This window comes from Colletes latitarsis, chromosome 10, assembly GCF_051014445.1.
Source record: "Colletes latitarsis isolate SP2378_abdomen chromosome 10, iyColLati1, whole genome shotgun sequence".
In the NCBI taxonomy this organism is placed as follows: Eukaryota; Metazoa; Arthropoda; class Insecta; order Hymenoptera; family Colletidae; genus Colletes; species Colletes latitarsis.
Window position 1 is genome coordinate 30,191,018 of NC_135143.1, and position 22,405 is coordinate 30,213,422.

General features: G+C 45.3%; 2 protein-coding genes across 3 annotated transcripts in view; one reads left to right on the forward strand and one right to left on the reverse strand.

Annotated features, from left to right (window-relative positions):
* LOC143347083 (uncharacterized) overlaps positions 1-22,405 on the reverse strand; it is a 95,723-nt gene that overhangs the window by 64,688 nt on the left and 8,630 nt on the right. The window lies entirely within an intron of this gene.
* Positions 1,538-22,405, forward strand: part of LOC143347082 (uncharacterized) — a 31,786-nt gene continuing 10,918 nt past the window's right edge. For both annotated transcript variants that reach the window (XM_076775972.1, XM_076775973.1), the window contains exon 1: positions 1,538-2,453. In XM_076775972.1, coding sequence (XP_076632087.1) covers positions 2,033-2,453 — 421 coding nt within the window. In that variant the 5' untranslated portion in view covers positions 1,538-2,032. The remainder of the gene's footprint in view (positions 2,454-22,405) is intronic.

Sequence of the window (22,405 nt, forward strand, 5' to 3'; positions counted from 1 at the left end):
GACCAGTGTATTAAACAGCGATATCAAGAACAAGGTCGCTTAATATCCGAGTCTGGTCGACGTAGATGCATGCAGTCTCGACGATCTAACTCAAGTATCGTATTATATACTATCCCGACTGGTTATCGCTGGATCGACCTCGTAAACTTTGAGACGTTGATCGGGTAGAGATTTCACGAACGCACCTAAGCTAAACGCTCGCTTATGTTTGAAAGTTCGTCGAGATCGACGGTGACCGCGTTGAGAAAAGGGCCACGACGCGGTGGATCGACGGGAGTCGCGATGTTCGGAGCGACGCGGGGGCAGCGTGTTTACGGTAAAAGTCATCCAACCCGGGAGAGTATCGACCTTAACCTTCCGACGTTCGGGCGGTCCCTCCAATTTCAAGGTCGCGACGCGTGGCAGAGCGCGGAGGAAAAAATTTCCTCGAGGTTCCCGGACTTCCGGCGTCGAAATCGGTCGGGACGACCCCGAACCGGGCAAAAAAAGGAGATAACTCCAAGCGGAGTTACCAAGGGGGGGGGGGGGAGGACGAGCGCGAACCCGAACAGAACAGAACAGAAGAGAACAGAAGAGAAGAGAAGAGAAGTGAAGAGAAGGGAAACGCGAAAAGAGAAGTCGGCGACGACCAAGAAGAAACAGAAGGGGGAGGAAGCAAGAAGGAAAGAAAGAAAGAACGAAGGAGTCGGACGCGCTCTCTCTCTGGCGTGGGGGTGCGCCCACGCCGGTGACGTCACCCGGCGAACGTTGGCAGCGTTACCGACGATGAACGCGTTGGTGTTCGAGCGGAACAAAGAGAGACGAGACCGCTGGTAAAAAGAGAGGCATCATAACCGGCGCGTGGAGGAAGGGACACGGATCGGACGGTACGCGAAACGGACCGATGGAAGGAGGAGCGACAAGGACGGTGGAGCGAAGAGGAACGGAAAAGGGCGCGGGGAGGCGAGGCGCGAGGGGGGAAAGGAATGAATGGAAATCGCGGAGAGACACGCGGGAGAGACGGATGATTCTCGGGCGGAGAAAGACGCCGGAAGAGGAGAGAGGCGGAGGGGGCGAGGGTATCTCGAGTGTGCACGGGGTGATGTCGACGACACGTGACGGCAGCGAGTCCACGGAGGATCGTCCGTCGCCGCCACCCGCGGCAACACCACCGGCAGGAGCACCAGCAGCCTCCTCGCGCGCTCTCTCCGCGCGCGCGAGCGCTCTCTCGAGGCGAGCGACCACTTCCCGCGCGAGCTGCTCTTTATTAGTCTACCGCGGACCATCGCGAACCCCTTTGCCCCAGCGTCCACGGCGAGCCGCTCGGGAGGATCCTCCGCGGAGGAAAAGGAAAAACGCGAACCCCGTAGAGGCCGCGTTCGCGTTCGTGGCGAGATCCGGACCGGAAAACGCGCCGAGACGAACGGAGAGACGGAGGAACGCGCGAGAGGAAGGGAGAGACCGACTCGCTCGTAGTCCGGCGCGGCAGGGGAACGACGAGTAGGAGGAGGAGGCGGAGGAGGAGGAGGAGGAGGACGACGACGACGACGAAGAGCGAGAAAGAGCAGGATCCTCCAGTGATACGACACCGGGCAGCACGCGCGCCGGCACGTCGGGGTTTATCGCGCGCGGAACTGGAAACCGAAACTTGGCTCGTTCGACGGCCGCGCGATTTCGAACGCACCGCCCTACCCGCGGGCAAGCCTTCCGGTCAGTGAATCCGGGGATTAAGTGCGAACACGGACCACACGGTGTGCCTAACGACGATTTTTTCGACGGGACCAGAGATTTTTCTAACAGAGAGGCTTTTTCGGACCCATTTCCGCGAGTGTCGTGCAACACACGGGCGACGGAAGTGCTCGACGCCGCGCTCGGTGACGTCGTGACATGTGCGATAGCCCGTCGTTATCGTCGTCGCGGTGGTCAACGTCGAGGCGAAGAAAGGGGCGGTGTGCAACGGCGGTGATCGCCGGCTGGCGGGAAACGGCCGCAGGCAAGAGCACGTGGACGACAGGCACCGCGACGAGGGCCGGCGGCGCGACAGGTTGAAAAGATGCTGGCACTGGCGATGCGCCGCGAACACACGACCGGCCGCGGCAATTACGAGCCCGCGAATCCGCTCGCGGGTTTCGAGCACTTGCAGCACAACAGCGGCGGTAATCCGTTCGCTGTTGTACCAGCCTCGTCGGAGGGCCGGCTGCGCGAGACCGGCCCGGAGACCGACGGCGAGCTGCAGGAGTTCGTAGACATCGCTCAGGTTCAGCAACTCCTCCAGCAACAGCAACAACAACAGCAGCAGCAGCAGCAGCAGCAACAGCAACAGCCCCAGCACCACCACCATCATCACCAGCAACAGGTGGCGGCGGCCGCGGCCGCCTCATGCATCTGGGGAGCGGTTTATCCACCCCCGCCGCCCGCTTTGGGATACCATCACCATCACCATCACCATCACCATCCACCGCCGCCCACCTCAGGTAACGTTTAACGCGGAACACGGTGGCGGATTACGGATTACGGATCGCTCTCGTCGCTTGGTTCGCGTGGACGGTTTCGAAAAGGTGTCCCCTTCCCCCTCCTAGTGATTTCTCGTCCTTCTCGACTCTTATCGTAACGGAATACGTTCGCCTCGGCGAAGATGTATAACGTGTGGCCGGTAAGGCTTTTTTCTCGTGGATCGGGGCACCTAGGTGCGCAACGTTCCGCCGGCTACCGGTATTGGCGCCCGATCTAAACACTCGGTGATAATCGATCTTTACGACCGACACGTTGAAACCTGTATTTCAAGACCGGCTATTAAGTTTCTTGTCACCGCTCGAACCCGGCCGAGTACACCCGGTGTGAACCGCGCGAAACCTCCGACGCCGATTTTCCATTCTCCGCGATAACACCAACTACGGGATCGTAACCTACGCTCTGTCCGTTCGCGTTGTTTGCAATTATTGGATATCTATATTCCGAGTAACTTTTCTCCGTATATGTTACCCCGGCTCGGGCTTAGTTTTCGAGATATACGCGAAAAATTGTCGCTCTTCTATAACATGGAGGTGTAACACCACCTGCAGTTATTTGTAATTACGTCGGAAACTAAGCACGAACGACGGTAACATATATAGAGAAAAGTTGCTCAGGATATTGATATCTACAACGTATTTTAATATCATCCAAATCGGTGAGGAGGCCCCCATTCCAAACAATAACCGCCTTTATCTTAACACTAGAAATATCGACAAGAAATGTATAATGCAATGGAAATAAGTGTTCATTCAATCTATCACAGAAAATTATGGCAAAATTTTCGAAAATTTTTACCACCTCCGATAGTTCTAGTGTTTCGTTGATACCTGTTGATCGAGCCCCTAAAGGTGTGTACTCTACCCCAATATTTTTTATATCAATTTAGATCTCACGACACCTTCGAACCTTCCACGCGATCTACAATTCGAACATAGAGTTAAGGTTCCCTGCTGTTCCCCGAATTCCCCTGATTTCGACACGATCGCTTGCACACGCACCCTTGCCCACATGCTTTTTTGGCTTATACCGTCGCGAACCGCTCTGCTTCGCCGCGATCCACGCTGGGGCGACGGGTGGCTTCGATCACGACGCGCGTAGATCGCTATCGTGAGAAAGAGCGACGCGAGAACGCGCGATCTCGCCGTCGGATCGCGATATCCACGCGCCCGGAGTCGCTCTGGTAGCTTCAAAGTGAATATCCATCTCCTACCGACTCGTCCTCGTCGATGACACGATCCTTCGGAATTCCCTTTTCGATGCGACGCGAATTAACGCCGCTAAGATCTCCGTTCGCCGAATGGTGAATGGGTAACGATAGCACTAACGATAACGTTAACTGGTGATTAATTGCGCGATTAACTCTTCGACGGTGTGGCTCCATTGTTCGAGAGGCGCGAATATACGTGTTCTAATTCGACGGTTGTCGCGGAGCGTGCCACGTGCGGGTCACGAACGCGTAGGCACCATCGTTCGCGAATCGGAAAAACGATCGAGAGACCGCGACCGAAATGTCACTGGCGGACATTTTGTGCCCTGCAACCACTATACTCGATTCAATCGTGGTAATTTATATTGTAAATAACATTAGCGTACGTGCTAAAACAAGAGACACTTATTTACACCTTGTTTCTACTTTTACTGTATCGAAATAACTATCCAAGTGATTCGTGAAGAAGAAAGTTCTGACAGTGGTACGATTTTTTCAAAATGGCGGGACTGACAAGGGGCTAACCTATGTGGCTGTTGCAGTGAACAGATATTTAGTGTCCTGCAACGACTACACTCGATTTGGTCGTGGTAATTTATATTGTAAATAACATTAGTGTACGTGTTAAAATAAGAGATACTTATTTACACCTTGTTTCTACTTTTATTGTATCGAAATAACGTATCCAAGTGATTCGTGAAGAAGAAAGCTCTGACTATGGCGGGACTGACAAGGGCTTAACCTATGTAACTGTTGCAGTGAACAGATATTTTGTGTCCTGCAACGACTACACTCGATTTGGTCGTGGTAATTTATATTGTAAATAACATTAGCGTACGTGTTAAAATAAGAGATACTTATTTACACCTTGTTTCTACTTTTATTGTATCGAAATAACGTATCCGAGTGATTCGTGAAGAAGAAAGCTCTGACTATGGCGGGACTGACAAGGGCTTAACCTATCTAACTGTTGCAGTGAACAGATATTTTGTGTCCTGCAACGACTACACTCGATTTGATCGTGCTAATTTAAGTTGTAAATCATATTACTATACAAAAGACACTTATTACACCTTGTTTCTACTTTTATTGTATCGAAATAACGTATCCAAGTGATTCGTGAAGAAGAAAGCTCTGACAATGGTACGATTTTTTCAAAATGGCGGGAATGACAAGGGGTTAAGGTGGCCGTTGCAAACGGGCAGACGAACGGTTCTACTTTTTGCGAGCGTTCGCGTGGGCCAGCCGGAGAGCTCGAGACCGAGTACGCGTGCACGCGCCAGGGGTCGATGCGAAAGATAAGAGAAAAGAGGTCAGGCAACGCGGTCTTCGATCTTCCGACGCGCCGTAATGTCATTAAGGATCCCGACCGTGACGATTAATGAAAGAGGCTCGATCGTCAGTGGCGTAAAAAGCCGGCGAAACGAACCGCCGCGGCGGTGAGACAATCGAACCCACCGAAATAGAAACGCGGCAACGGGTGGACACCTTTTTAATTTCGAGCCTAAATCCGTCGTGGCGTTTCACGGTGACGCGTTTCAAAGGAGAGGCCCTTTCGAAACTGCTACAGGACCGTTCCGGTGGCCTTTTGTGGTCCATATTCTCTTCTCGACGGGATTACAACACTTTGGAAATTTCTATGCTCCTTCGAGATCCTCGAGATTTCGAACTTTACTCCCCCCAAACGGATTTAACTATCCGGGGACCCTGAAAATTGACTTTTCTGCGTCGTTATTTCGGATAGGAATCTTGTTTATGATATATTATAATTCGTATATCTCTGTTATAGTTATATTTTTGTCAGTGTGTAGTTTTCTTGTATAATAATTAATAGAATGTCTTTGGACGAGAGTAAATGTTCAAGATGGTTTCCACTGTTCTATCGATTTGAGAACGGAAATTTTAATTATTTTTTATTTAGAAGATGATGAATATTTGTGCAATTATAGTAGTATTGGAAGTCTCTAGACGGATAGGAATATTGTTTAAATATTATAAAAAAGTTTGGCGAGTACCTGAGACGTCTCCTGCGTTATCTGTTGTCTACTACAGTCGCTAATAAATACATTAAAAAATTCCATTATTATCGTAATATTGCAATGTAGATGGTAAAGGTGCTAAGGGAGAACGATTAGAGGCTGTTTCCCAGTAAGTTTACCGCTATATTTGCCTTTACAAGGCATCGAAGGAAGAATAACCAGCCTTTGGTGAACAGTTTTGACATTCGAGCGTAGATTGTGTATTCTCGGTGGCCCCTGCGAAGCGGAGGGCTCGACGCCGTTGGCCTGAATTCGTACGAAAAGAAAGATTGGAAGACCGAGCGATCCCCCTCCAAGAAAAAACGATTAGAAGAGCGGAGGATCGTTGTAGTCGGACCACGCCTAAGCTATCCTTCGTACATAAATGGAATTATTCGTCCCTGCGTCGGGCCATCGGACACGGGAGATCCACGAATCTTTATTCGAGTTCGACGGGGGTATTTCTGCCGGGGATCACCCTTTTCCTCGTCATCTTTATCATGTAAAATACAAAAAAGAACGCACCAAGAAACTCGAATATATTTCGAACCCAGACCAACAAACTTTGCACGTTATCGACTCGTGTATTTTCAATGTTATTAACACTAGATTTACGGAAGCCGTCAATTTGACGGATGTCAGATTCCATATTAAAAATTGCAGAACGCGTAAATATTATTTTTTAACAATTTAGGTTGAATTTTATTGATGCAATGGCACGAATATATATTCTAATTAAAAGAAAAATCGTATTTTAAGGTAATCAATGCCCGTAAATCTAGTGTTAACGCCAGAACCACCAACAATTATAGTCTATTTATTAGCATGAAAGAAATTAAAACGATACGTAAATTGTCAAAAATTCGGTAAATTTTTTACGAGTTCCATTAGAAATTACCAATGAATCATTTTGACTGCTTTGGTAGCTTCACTGTTAATTGTTGCTTGTCGTAAGAATTTTGACAGGGTATCTCGGTCCACTAAAAGTTTTGTAAATTTCTAAACAACTGGGAAAGTGATAGAATCGAATCCTCGGAGATCGGTAATGGCGGTCGGAATTCCTACGGCGGCGTTTCCCAGCGAGATCGCAAGTAGCCAATAAGATAGAGGGATTTTTTCCCTCCCGGTTCGTCAGAAGGGGCTGAGGAGGCAGGAGCTTTCATAGATCATTGTTTAAAGTGTCGTGTCTTTGTATGGTAACGCGGAGTAAATCGTATGTACACTCCTGACATTTCGTTATTATTGTACGAGCCGTAAGACAGGAAATCGTACATCATGCACGAACCTACGGTGGGCGGGTAAAAGGGAACGAGTCACCTTCTTCTCTCGGGCGTTCGGCTCATTGGCGTTCCGCGCGATGTTAAGTGTTTTATACGCCCTCCGTCTTTCCCTCTTCGGCCCCTTTCTTCCCTCAGAATATTGCAAATTCGTCATTTTTCTACCTGTGCGCTATACATGTACGTTTTCACACTGATTCTCTTCTAAAACCCTCCGACGAACCGCCACTTTCTACCTTCGTTCGCGATTCCTCCAAAACACAAGAAAAACTCTTTCGATCACGATAAACAACGTCAAACTCCTCCAACAAACCTACATTAGTGATTGTTTCAAACGTAACGCTAGAAAAATATGAGATACAGAAGTTGATAGTGATTTTTTTCATTAATATGTTTTATAAGATTGTAAGGCAAATCGAATAAAATAATTATTGTATGTACAATCGTTGAATCAGGAGCTCCAGAGCTCCATTAGTACGCGTTATTTGCCTTTTTAAATATTAAAATCCTTTGACCCGTTCAGAAGTTATGACGTTTTAAAGATATGCATGAAATTTCAGGGAAGCATTTCTGGCCTCACATTAGATTTTCGATAAGGAATTTTTTTCTTGAAACTGAGTAGGATTTTGGGGGTATGTCTGTTGACCAAAAATGCTTACAATGGACCTCTGCAACTAAAAATAATTTTTCCAGAACGATTTGAAATTTTTTAATTTTGTCGAAAAATTTCACACCATCTCGAATTTTTTTCTCGAAACTGAGTAGGATTTTGGGGGTATGTCTGTTGACCAAAAATGCTTACAATGGACCTCTGCAACTAAAAATAATTTTTCCAGAACGATTTGAAATTTTTTAATTTTGTCGAAAAATTTCACACCTTCTCGAATTTTTTTCTAGAAACTGAGTAGGATTTTGGGGGTATGTCTGTTGACCAAAAATGCTTACAATGGACCTCTGCAACTAAAAATAATTTTTTCAGAACGATTTGAAATTTTTTAATTTTGTCGAAAAATTTCACACCATCTCGAATTTTTTTCTCGAAAGTGTACAGGGTTTCGAGGGTATGTCTATTCACAAAAAATGTTTGTAATTAACCCCCGAAACTGGAAATAATATTTTCAGGATGAAATTTTTTAATTTAATTTTTTAATAACTTTTTAACGAAGCTTCAACCAAGGAATTGATATTCTTAATTTTTGTTTTACTTTGGTCTTCAGAATCTCCCATTAAAATTTTTCCCAGGGGTGACCGAACTATATATTATAATATTTTCTATTCTATTTTAGCTATCATATAAGATTGTAAAGAGGGCATTGCCCGTTAAGATGTATTATTTTAGTAATAATATATTTATTTAAACTATGGAATATATCCATTTGAGTTCATATTTGCGTTGTACAGAATCAAAAGCAGCAACTGTCATCAATTTTTATAGAATACATTTACAACATTCTAAACAACCGAAATGGTCAATTTTACAAACCGATGCACATACGAATCGTGCATACTACTAGTATAGAACCTGTCGAAGGAAAAAGAAGTTTGGACGTCTGGAGTTTTCCTAAACATCGGGTTCCGTGTCGTAGGAATGTCGGAATAGTTTTGTCTGTTCGGTCAGCAAACGTGCGGACGCGTCGGTGAATTTTGGCCCGCGCGACCGCCGCCACGGTGTTTGCCAAATTTCCCGGGACGCGGCCGGTTTACGTAACGCCGTGCGATTTCCATGCACGACGCCCACGTTTCCTCTGCAACATCGTCGGAAATATGTAACGGGCGTCACGAGTTTTCATTCCAGAAAATTGTTTACAGCGACGATGACTCGTCCGCCGCGGACCGCTCGAGGAGCGTCGCAACGTAGTTTTCGGCAAACGCGAACGGTCCGCGTGCAAATCTCGGGTTACGCAACCGGCGAGCGTTTGCACGCGTGTCCCGATGATTTTCAATGAGCCAGAAGGAAAGCGTAACGATATTTCGGGATTGTTCCCGCGGTGACGTTATTTCTGTGCTCGAGAAGCCGCGTGACGACAACGCCTGGCGTTCGATAATCGAGATATTTCGACAACATCGGTGACGATCGAACGTGACGTACAGACCGAGATAGAATTCGATTTTTCGGGAAAGAATTGTTTGCTCAGCGTATCAATGCAAAAGAGTTTCTTTGGACGAGCATAATAAATCATAAGTAACGCTGATACACTCGAGTAGAGCAGTTCATCGAAGGAATTCAACGAGCCGCAGCGAAGCGTGAACATCTCGACTGGTAAACACGCGTTCGTCATAGTTGGCTACCGTGGTCCATTTACGAGCGAGTCCGTTTCGCCAAAATCATTGTAGTCGTCATCGATGATGCTCGATGGCGTCACGACGCCGACTTGGATCGCTCGCGTCGCCCGGCGTCGCTGAATCATTCCGCAGGAATAACGTTTCGCGGTCCACTACGCGACTTTCCGCGGTCGAATTTTAATTTCTCGCGGCTAGAAATATCGCCAGGGGGAGAAATATCGGATGCCGTAACGATGACGCGACACGTACCCATCGCGCCATCGCGAAATTTCACGATTCTCGAGCTGGTGATCTTTCCAACGGTGCAACTTTCATCGCTCGGAATGCAAATTTCTACCTTGCGCAACTTGGCCACGCGCTAACAGTCTTTTTTGCGGACACCGAAGCGACTTTTAACCGGTCGAGCACGGTGATGATTCGTTAAATGAACTCGGGGCGTGATTCGTAAATTGAACACTCCTTTGAACTGTGCAGATCTACCTTAGAGCCAGCGAATCATCCACTAACTAATTATTTGAAAGAAACTACAGTAATGATTCTCAAAGTGAACCTTGGTTGTGATTCGTAAATTGAACATTCCTTTGAACTCTGCAGACCTACCTTAGAGCCAGCGAATCATCCACTGACTAATTATTTGAAAGAAACTACAGTAATGATTCTTAAAATTAACCTTGGACGTGATTCGTAAATTGAACATTCCTCTGAACTGTGCAGATCTACCTTAGAGCCAGCGAATCATCCACTAACTAATTATTTGAAAGAAACTACAATAATGATTCTCAAAGTGAACCTTGGTTGTGATTCGTAAATTGAACATTCCTTTGAACTCTGCAGACCTACCTTAGAGCCAGCGAATCATCCACTGACTAAATATTTGAAAGAAACTACAGTAATGATTCTTAAAATTAACCTTGGACGTGATTCGTAAATTGAACATTCCTCTGAACTGTGCAGATCTACCTTAGAGCCAGCGAATCATCCACCGAAAATTGATATAAAACTAGTGTAACGATTCTTGAAACGAACCTTGTACGTGATTCGTAAATTGAACATTTCTAACCCTCCCAACCGTGAGGATCCTCTTTGCTTTTCCCCTCAGTCTATTCACTGTCCTTTTCCGCGGTCGTCGACAAAAGATAAAGGCAGCTGCGAGACTCGACGATATCGCCGCGTATAAATATCTGCTGGTGTCGAATTTCGCCTCCGCTGTAGAAAAGACGAACATGCCAAACCCGGAGCGATGTTCATTTTAAGAATCATTACTGTAACAAGTCTAATTTCGAACTGTACGAACTAACAATCGACGTTCGAAGGTCTCTGAACATTATACTTCGACGAGCATGAATTTAAATAATTAAACGGTTAGGATATGTCTCGTATAGTTTGGAGCAGTATGGAGCTGGCGTCCAGCCGTTTCTCAAGGCGATACGAAAACCTTTGACCGGGCCACGAGCAGAAAAAGCATTCAATTATCGCAACGGTACCCGGGCGCAGCTTCTTTCGTCGCTGATTGGCCCGCGAACGAAACAAAGCCCGGAAGGTGGCCGCGATCGTAAACTCGATTCGTTCTCCCTCGACCCCGACGGGATGCCGCCAACATTTCGACTCGCGACCCGTGGAGTTACGAAAGGTCGAACGAACGAAAAGCAAATGGCGCTGTTTCGCGATGGTCGTCGAACAAAGTTCGAACTGTGAAACGATCGACTCTGGAACGACGGAGTTCTGCTTCTTCTCTTAAACGCGATTCGTCATTCTACCGGGCTCGCTCGTTGCCGGATGTCTTAATAAACAAACCTGACGATTCCTCCGCTGGACCGATTATCCGCCATGATCGCCGGTTTGAGGACCGCGCGTATTTAACCCCATTACTTTTCCTGGCGTTCTCGGTCGCCATATTTGCCAAGATTATGGATATTTCTTTAGACGTAATATACAGTTATTCCCATTTCTAATCGGATACTATTATTTCCATTTATTCTTACCAAATGTTATTCATTTATTAATGGGGGAAAAGCAAATTTGAAAACAATCAAATATAGGTTATGCATAGAAGATATTCTAGGTTATAAAATTTTGGCAACATTAATTTACCTTCCAAGGATAATTTTGATTTTAGACTTCCTAATGATCATACAATTTTGAGATGCAAATGTTGTGCAACGACTTTCGGAATGAAATGGAGTCTGATTTCTTAGATACGTTGATGGTACATGCATAATTTTTGGACATGAAATACGACCTTTGATTAGTTTATTTACAAACATAATATCGGTGATTTTCCTTCTATTATGCAACATTTGAAAATTAATATTTTTAACACGTTGATTGCCCTGGTGGTCACTGGTGACCGGCACCTTTCAAACCCTCGAAATGAATATACTTCGTTGCTTCTAAATTTTTAAATAATTCTAGCGTTACCAGAAACACCATATCGATGTTCGAATATTTTGTTTCTCATCCTGAAATTTCATACAAATATTCAGGGCATTTCTAAACATGAAACACTGGCTTAGTCGACATATTAAGTATTTCAATGTTATTAATATGCGTTTGATTATTATATGCTGTTTATTGCACCGTGTTAGTACCATTTGCCCAAGTAGTTTTCTTTATTTTGTCCGTCGATCATTCGTTGCGACGAGATCTCCGCGCTGTACACGCGTCAGCGTCGCGACGACGAACCGTGAAAGTCGAGCCGCTTACGCGTGCAACCTAATGACCCGTGGGTATTCGAGCAGGGTCGCGTTATTCCCAGTTTCATCGCCGGTAAAACCAATTTCCACGAACGTCAACTCCCGGCAGGCGTTTCTCCTTTTTATCCGTTCTCGCCTTCGACGAGGAACCGGCCGCTTCCGTGCAAGCGTTAATTAGAACTCGCCCGTCGACACGCCCGACGGAACGATCCAGGATTCCTTCGTTGTTCGTCGCTCTTCGAGGGGCTACGCCACCCTTTCGATCGAAATTTTCAAAACACAACTGAAAAATCTTAACCTTAGACGATCGGTCAAAGAGTATGGCCGAGTAAGGGGGTCAAATGCGAGGAAAAAGTCGGTTTTTATTTTCTTTCACTGCGGTGCACCAAAATGAAAAATCTAAAAAAAATTGAGAATAATAGTAATAGCAATACGTGTTTACTGTAAAAGTATGAAAGTAGTTCCGGACCTCCTTCAATACGTAATTGGCATTTTTCGGCATTTTTTGCGGTTTTTTATTTTTTACTACCTTCAATCGAAAAATCTGAAAATCTCCCAAACTATGTGTCCCGGTACCCGACGTGTCTCTGAATTTTTTTACATTTTTTTACTCAATAGGTTAAGAGAAACCCCATTATTACCCCCACGGTCGAGATTTCAAGTTAAAAATTGGCAAATAGGGTTTTCTTTTGATAAGCTATCGAATGACCCATCGTTCGTTCAATTGACCCCCTTATTCGGCTATACCCTTTGAGAAAAATAATTTGGAAAAATCCGATGAGGAACGCTTGTCTAATTGACTAATTTTTAATAAAATTACCAGCGTGATTCGGTGGGGAATGATCTACCAAAAGGTAGTAGGAAACGTGACAAATTTTCAAATTTTTTAAGTATTGTCTCCCGGTTGATTAGGTTCTGGCGAGTTTCCGACTCTTTTCTTTTCTTTCTGGCTCTCGAGGCGATAGCGTCTGGACGTTAACGGTAGCAGGATGATCGACAGGCGGCCGTTGGATCGTAGAAATCGGTCTGCGTTGTAGTACGCGAGGTCGCGATGTTTGCGCTTGCTTCATCGTCCGCGAGTATTTATCCGCTCGGCGCGCGAAAATGTTCGCTCGTTCACCGGTCTGTCGTCGGTCAATGACACGGACGCGAGCTCGACGCCGTCGGACGGTCGCGAATCCGGTGAACCTTTCGCACGGAATAAAACCGACCCCATGGAAATCGTCGATCGAGAGATGCACGACCGTTCTGACCCGCGCCCGCTACCAGCCGCGCAGATCCGACACGAAACATACATTTTTATGGAAAACAGCGTCGATCCCTCGAGATTATCCCCCAGCAAATGCATTCTCCGTCGATTCACCACGGAAACGCCATTTTTTGCAAGAAACATTCGACTGGTGCAATGAAAAATGTACGATTCCATTTTTAAAAAACGTTAACGCTAGTGATCTATGTCTGTAATAATGATTACTTAAATCTAGAGGGAAATATGTGGTGGACAATTGTTTTGGATTTTTCATTTATCGAATCTATGATGGTAGTCTCAATATTATGTTACCAATATGGACGTGTTATTTTCGATATGAAAATGAAAATATTGTACGAAACGTCATGTCGTCTCCCGTATTCGCCAGCAGAGGGCCACGCTCTCGTCTCTCTCGCAAGCGCTTGATCTCTTTCGCAAGTTCTCTACAGTCTCTAATGAACGTTAAAAAATGGTTGATGGATTTTTGTGAATTTTTCATCCGTGGACCATCGATAAGATCGAGCAGGAATTCGATCGCGACCAAGCATAGATAGAGAGGGGGTACATATGTACGTAACGCACGTTGGAAAAATAAAAGCACGCACAATGTAGGTCCGACGTTATCGTCTATGAATGGTTTATGGAGGCACAAGCTGGTTCTACGTCAGCGTCGACCGATAAGAGAGCAACGCATTTCACACATCGTCGTTGACGTCCAAGTGCACAGGCGAGACGTGCCCACGCTGGAAAAGGGAGAAAGGGACGGGAATCGATAGCGTGCCAGAAATAAACCCTCCATCCGCCACGGTGTCCGGATGCTCCCCATCGATCCCCGATCGCTACGGTTTACGAACACGACGAACCCTTCAGGTGAAATCTAAACTTTCACCGTGCTCGCCTGAGGGCAATTCTCTTCCACGATCGTCAAAAATTATACCAACATTAATACAGAAGCAACAAAATATAATTCAACAGGTACACTAAAAATCTTGAAATTTTATCCCACCTGAGAATTTCAAAATGTCGAAGTTTAATCTCACAGATTAAAATCTAAAATCCACAAAGGATAGGTGAATCGTCGATTTTATTTTTTAGTTTTCGCCATTTTTCGATAAAATTCTACGAGAGCAACAAACACTCCGCGTGTAACGTGTTCACGCGGTCAGGAATCAATAGGAATCGCTTGAAAATAGTTCTTACATTGACGTATGCGGTTGAATGTCACGCAGTTCCTACGAAACAACGAGCTCCCCATACCACTAGTTCGCTTCTTGACGTAAAACTCGATTTTAATAGCGTGTTCAAAACCCTCGTCCTCCATTATCTTATAAAAGAGCAGTCCATCATTTCGATGACCAAAATACACACGATCTTGGGCACTCGAAGACCTTTGTTCGAATTTTCAGATTGCAATATAATATTTTTAACAGATACAAGGCTTCTCTAAAAAAAATTCTCAACTCTCCAACTACGGTCGATTTTTACGTAAGCGTACAAGTTGTTTACGTAAAACTTTTTCACGTCTCGAGCAACACACCGACCGATTGACAGAGCGTCTATAGACGCTTTTAGTAGTCAAAGGGTTAAATAAATACTCGAGCTGCCTTTTTCCGAGCAGAACAGAGGCGTTGGAGTCTCTGGATTTTTTAATTGGAAATGGAATATCTAAACACCTGTTCGAAAGATTGAAAGTATCGCGTGGCTAGATGAGAAATCCAAGATGGCGTGCGACCCTTGTCTCGACACTCACCACCTCGCGCTAAAAGCACCCAAAATACTTTCACTATCTATCTCTAATAAATAAAAATCTATGGAAAAATTGTTAGAAAAAGTGAAGCAACACCTACGCGACAAAATTGTAAACGAAAACATTCTGTCGAGGAGATTTAAAGTATCGCGAAATGCAAGATGGCGAGCGCGAGGATTCGTGTGAGAATTTTACGCTTTTGGTAGTCAGGGGGTTAAACGAATACTCGAGCTTTTTCCACCTGTGGAGGACGATTAACAACCGACTTCTCGAGCAGAGGTGAGGCGTTGGAGTCTCTGGATTTTTTGCGTCGATCTATTCGCGTCGAAAAGAGGCCGCAATGTCGAGGTGAACCCGTAAACGACACCGTTTCCCTGTTTTATTTCATTGCCATTCGCTCGTGGAGTAGACGGGACCGCGGTTCATGCGAGTCTGCGAGAGGAGCATCGTACGAGAGAGAGGAAGTGAGATCGATAGGACACGGGTCAGAAATAGTCACGGGACGATTGTGTGTGCCGACGAGATCGTCAGTCGAATTCCACCGACGGTGCGCGACTCGTCGATTGATGCTGTGCCGTCGAGAACGCGAGCCCGAGCGGCTATTTAAACGCAGCCACGGTTGTTCCGCGATTCGGTGAAATCCACGGGACGTATTCTCGATCTGGCTCGATACATGGGGTGAATCGTAGGAAGCTGGGGTGCGTGGCACGACCGGTTCTAGCGACGGCCGACGAACATCGAATCTCAGGTAACGTTTCATTCGGCAGCGACGCCAAACAGGGGGTAAAATAAATCTCCATAGGCGCGGGGAACTCTAAATCGAACGATAGACGTGTATTGTGTATCGAGAGGATCGCGTTTTCGGTGCCCCGCTCTTTTGTTTTCCCAACTTCGTGCGTTCTCGCACTCCACGGAACCCGACTATTTTAAACAGGCTTATTTTCGAACCGTATTTTACATAAAGTATTTCCATCCGAGTATCGTAGAGCGATTGTATTTTTAGCGAGTTCGCTCGTCTCCCTCCTTTTTTTTCTTCTTTACACCAGCGGGTTGACGTTATCAGCGGTGTTTATTAATACGGTGCTTTTGCGCCTCGACTTTTTCGCTTTGTCGCGATTGCTTATTAATAGGAGAAACGCGAGGAATAAATAGCCGATCGACCGACGTGTGCTCGATCCGCGAGACCCTCGGAAAGTTTGTTGGAACGAGCAGGATTTCGTAAAAGTTTCGACGTTGCGTACGGAAACAGAGGCCGCGACGCAACTGCGGACGCCTTCGAGCGAACGGAACGCGCGCAACTTCGACGCACCGAGCGTAAGGACGCTTCGAGTGGCGAACGCGCGGCACTCTGCGCCGATCTGTGTTGTGGAATTGTTTAAATAAATACCTCGTATGCAACGATGATGTCAGAAGTGTCAGAACGTCGATAGATGACTGGTGTCGATTTTTTAAATTCTGATGTGGCATTAGAAAGTCAGGCTAGCAGAAGGTTGCTTATTGCGTTCGAGTTTTCAGGCCCAAAGTGAGAAATCCCTGTATGGTAATAAATATTTATTCCTTGAAACAAACGTACGTTTTAAATTGACTTTACAACTGGATCGATCAAATAATAACAATAATTGTTTGCTCGACTGAGTTGATTCTCGTTTGTATACGTTTGGAAAGAGTTGATACTGAGTTAATTTGTTTTGAAACAGTACACATGGTGAAAAGAAATCCAATTGTTCGCCAAACTTATTTATGTGAATTATTATGTGATTTATAAAATTATAGTAGGCATTGCTAGTTACATTACTAACAAATCAGCCTTCACTGTTTTGAGCTACCCTATGAGAATCGTTCAGTTTGATTTCTCGATCAAATATTGAACACTTCTGTTTCACTTGCTCTTATCTATAATACAATGTTATTAAAAATTTTTGGAATTACACTTCGAATAATTGATCTATAATTTTTAACATTAGACGAATTTCTACTAAATAAAGAATATTTACTCACAGACACACGAGTTCTTGAACTAACTTTGAAGCTCGAAACTGAGATGTTGATGGCACGTGCTGTCTCTTGCTCGGCTCGATCCTCATTGAGGAACGATAACAGCGCACAGTACACTGGTACCGATGACGACCGTGAGAATCTCGAGCAACCATAAATACAGGGTGTTCGGCCATCCCTGGGAAAAATTTTAATGGGGGATTCTAGAGTCCAAAATAAGACGAAAATCAAGAATATCAATTTGTTAACGGAGGCTTCGTTAAACAGTTATTAACGTTTAAAGTTACAACCGTACTGAATTTTTTTCTCGAAAATGGGTAGGATTTCGGAAGTATGTGTATTCACCAAAAATGATTGTAATTGACCCCCGCAACCGAAAATAATTTTTCCAGAACGATTTGAAATTTTTCAATTTAATTGTTAATAATTTTTTGACGAAGCCTCCATCAAGAAATTGGTATTCTTGATTTTCGTCTTATTTCGACCTCTAGAATCCTCTATTAAAATTTTTCTCAGGGGTGGGCGAACTCCCTGTATAAATATACCTGAGACCAAACTCTTTCCAACATCATTTACCTGTCTTCGACTCGACTGCTGTATAATTAAAACATTTATTTCAACGACCCAATTTCGAATTTCAGTTTGACCAATTTCAAGAATAAAGTTTCGAGTAGATTTATTAATTTAACTTCAAGAATCGAGCGTTTCGAACAGTTTAAAATTAATTCGATGCTTTTAAGAATTAAGGTCAATCCATTGCTATCTCTAACTTTCGTATGCTAAATAACAATTTTAAGTGTGAACAAATTAGTAATCGATGATTTTGGCAAAATGGACGCTGCAACGATCTTCCGAGTTGAGTTTCCTGGAAGTAGATCGAAGGGCGATTCGAAAGGGTAAAAAGAATCCATTGCAATCTCCAGACTCCCGTACGCTAAATAAATAGAATAAAATGAATAATTTGCAGGGTTAAAAAGAAATTTGCAATTCGAAAAATCTATGGGAAAATGATGATTTTGATGGTGAAAATGGTGGCTCGAGGGGGCGATTCGAAAGGGTAAAATGGCGAGAGGCCGTCGGTCGAGCGTGTCCCGTCGCAGGGGCGCTCATCGTAACGAGATTACGCATTAAAAGGTCAGGAAACGAGGAAGTACGATAGAAGTTACGACCCTCCTCTCGATAGTAAATTTACCTCCACGCCTCCGTGACGGTGGAATTTACAGGCACCTTGGAAACGTCTAGCTTGGTCGTTTTAAGAACGCGATCATGCTGTCCCGCGACGCTAATATCCCTCGTAAATACGACGTTAAACGTATCCGTTCGAGTCGACGCGGTATCACACGATTCTTCCCTACCGGACAATTACGCTGATTGCACAGATTTTACCCGTCGTTCGTAGAGCTCCGCGGATCGTCCATTCTTTCGTTGCGCCGTAAACGGAGTCATAGGAGCTTTTCACCGATGGTTAACACCCGTTATCGCGAACTATTAAGATCGAATTGACTCTAGGTATCTTTAGGAAATACTTCGATATAATATCCTCCTTCGTAGAGCTCGCGAATGGGCCATTAATTAAAGTAAAAACGCACGGATAGACCCGTAAAAAGAAATATATAGGTTAAAGACATAGTTTGTCGTCGACGATAAAAGCAAGCACGCGTGTCAACCGGCCTCCGTTGGTGAATGTTTCTCGCGTCGAACGCTGTTGCCTCGGGAACGAAAATTTCAGCGTAGAATTAGCTCGAGCAGAACGAAAGGATTGACCGATCGTTGGATGGACGACAAGTTTGGAAAGGAAGAACCAAGATTTCGTGAAGACGCTTCCACGTCGCTTCTCGCGCGAGTTCTTCGCGTTGACCTATTTCCTGTAAATAGACGCGCGAACGGACGCGGTTTGGTCGCGCGAGTCCAGACCAGATCAGAAGAAACCTGTCGATCATCTTTCGCGATGTTTTGATGCGCTCGTCGTCGGTTTCTGGTCGCGTGCGGCCCACGTAATTTCTTTAATGGCCCGTTAGAGGAACGGGGGGATGGGGGGTGGGAGGGGGGACGATTAAGACGAAAAATCTTGATCCTCCGTTCGGCGCAACGAGGCGCGGAGCGACGCTGATGGATAACGGAGGCAGCCAGCCGCGGGCAACGATTTTACGAGGGCCCTTGAATCGCCTGCGTTTTGTTTGATCGTCTAAAGAGGCTCGTTCCTTCTTCTCCTCCTTCTGTTTCGGCCTTGCAACCGCGTTTACGTCATCCCGATCGGCTACGGAACTTTGACGAATCGATTCCGCAACGAAACAAACGTAATCGTAGCGTTAAGAGGGTTTTGGGCGCGAAATTTAAAGAGACACTCGAGATGCGCCTTTTAAGGGAGTTTAAAGGGTAACGAAACGACTCTATTGACGAGGACGTCTCAAGATTCTCAGATAGAATTTTACAAAAATTTTTATAGAGATTCTTTACGGGGCATTTTTATTAAAACTTTATGTAAACAAATATTCTCGTTTCCCGTCGTTAATGTGTTAACGTGAAAGATTGTCTAAAGGAACTTCCACTCGAATGTTAGAATTAGTAGGCCAGAGAGACAAAGAAGGAATAGATCGTACGGACTTGGAGAACCATTAAGGATTACAGGTGCGCTAGGCAATTGGTCTCGTTGCAAACGGAGTCTTGGAAACGGAAAGACGACATCCTATGGAAAAGAACTATCGATACGCAATAACGGCGCAATAACGACGCGAGTGCGTAACGTTCCGGAAGCGAGGACGAGCGACTAGCGCCGCGGAATCTTGAGCAAACGCGCGAGTCGACCGGAAACGATCGTTAATCGACGAGACCGCCGTCGTGCCGCGCAAAAACGTGCGAAAGACTCGCGCATCGTGACTCACCTCCAGGCCAAGTAATACAGACAACCGGAGCCAGTACAGGAGCGGACTTAAAAGGACGTCACCGGTACCATTAGCGCGACTATGGTCGGACAACGCGTATCGTCTCCCGCTAAAAACACGCCGCTCCAATATCTTTCGCTATCTGTCTGTAACAAATAAAAATCTATCGGAAAATTCTTAGAAAACGAGAAAAAAACCATCTGGAAGCGTAAAGAGTGACGCGGTGATTCGGGGAAGGAATAAAATAAATGATAGTCACAGGTTAACGATAATAAATGTTATTAAATGTTACTGGTTCCAAAATTGGAAATAAAATGTCTAAACATTTGTTCAGGGAAAAGTATCGCGTGGCTAGATGGGGAATCCAAGATGGCGCGCGACCCTTGTCTCGACACTCACCACCTCCCGCTAAAAGCACCCGAAATACTTTCACTGTCTATCTGTAACGAATGAAAATCTATGGGAAAATTCGTAGAAAAAGTGAAGAAATACGCGACAAAATTGGAAATGAAAACAGTCTCGATGTTGAGGAGATTTGAAGTATTGGAAAATGCAACATGGCGAACGCGATCGTTTTGTTCGACTCTGCGATTAATGCGCCCCTGAAATCGTGAATGTACGTACACGTACACTATCTCGCGTACGTGCATCACGCACGACGGGACTACAACGAAAACACGCTCGTCCCTAATTGCGTTCGGATGTGGGTTACAGACAAGCTACGACTTCTTGTTCTCAGTCCTCGCGATTACGCCCGTTGGAGCATTGAGTAATCAATACAGGCGTCTCGAATCGCGATAGATAGGGGGAGAAACATAGATAGAGAGAAAGAGAGAAAGAGAGAGAGAGATAGAGAGAAACGTGGTCCGAGGCAACCTCGTTAACGCTAGGATCAAGCGTCCTTTCTCTAATTCACCTAACATCCTTCGTCGCGAGCCGGTCGTGACCCGCGGAGAACGCGATCTAAACGGGGAACGACTTCATCGTGGATAATCGATTTTCCCGAGGCATCGCCCTTGACGCAATCGTTTTTCCACGGATTACATTCTGGTTTAACGAGTCCGTGTACGGGGAACAGTCCGATCGCTGACACGGCTTATAATTTCCGTTCAGAGTAGCAATTAACGGTAGGGTTGGAATTACTTAATCCTACGCCGGCCGTGTGAATTTTTACGGTCAGACTACATTAATACTAATTTTATTCGGTATACTGGATGCTTTCGTATGTAATCCAAACGTATTAAATATCCAACGTGCAATGCTTCGTATAATACTTCGTAGAATTATTAGGTGTCGTTGTTATAAAAATTCTAATGTCGCTCTAGAGTTGCTGTTTTCCAAATATTTTTTCGACAATTACTCTATCGTCCCCGTTGTATGCACCATCAAAATATCCAAGGAATCATGCTCTATTTTATTCTCTAAATCATCGCACGATATATGGACCTCAACATTGTATAAATAGAACGATTATTCATTCCAACTCGGTACACGCGAAAACAGATATAACGAAACAATCCTTACGAGCTCTAAAACTGTTCTTGCAATGTATATTAATTATTACACTAACTCTCATAAGTAGGCTGCGGATCTTTATGCAAAAGTATAAGAAATACTTAAAGTAAGATAGGAATTATTCTATTTAGGGGTTGAGACAACCCTCCACGAAGCTCCCATTTAATTAATTCTTTTAATAAAAATGCGAATTTGCACAGAGTCTACTCATAAATATATTATTTTCATTTTTTGAGCTAATCACCGAATAATAAGAATTGTCTCGGTGTGGTATCGCGCTTCTTCCGGTCCGAGTTGTTTGGTTGCTTCTGGTAATCCATCGACGAGAATCGATCGGTGCCAAAAATTGTCTAGATCGGTTGACTGACTCATCGTGACCGTTCGACGCGCGGCGTCGCGCTCGTCATCCCGGGTATTTGGGGATGCTGGGTGGCTCAGGTGGTTGCGTGGCGGCCCGAAATAGAGGCGATCGCCCGCGCAAAATCACGTCGACTCGCGCCGCGAATAGTGCGCGCCCACCGTCTTCTCGAGAGACGACGGTAATTTTAGAACGTTTTGTTTTCGTGCCAGGAACGCGCTGCGTGAGCCGCGAATCGCGCGCGACCGCGTGCCGCTGCCACCTCGGCGCGAGTTACTCGCGAGATTACGCTTCGACGTCGAGATCGATGCACGCGCCGTCACCCACGCGTCCACAAACGCCCGTTTAGAGAAACCCGCGATCGTTTCGTGGGGGTGTTTTATGCGATCAGTGAGAGACAATTAGGAGATTCATCGTTACCAGTGTCAGTGTTCACCGTAGTCGACTCAAGTATGCTATGGGGGCTCTGTTGACGAGATATGGGACATTGGGTAGTTGAACGAGGAACGTATACAGGGTGTTCGGCCACCCCTGGGAAAAATTTTAATGGGAGATGCTAGAGATCAAAATAGGACGAAAATCAAGAATACCAATTTGTTGTTCGTACTGAATTTTTTTCTAGAAACTAGGTAGGATTTCGGGGTTAGGTCTATTCACCAAAAATGATTATAATTGACCCCCGCAGCCG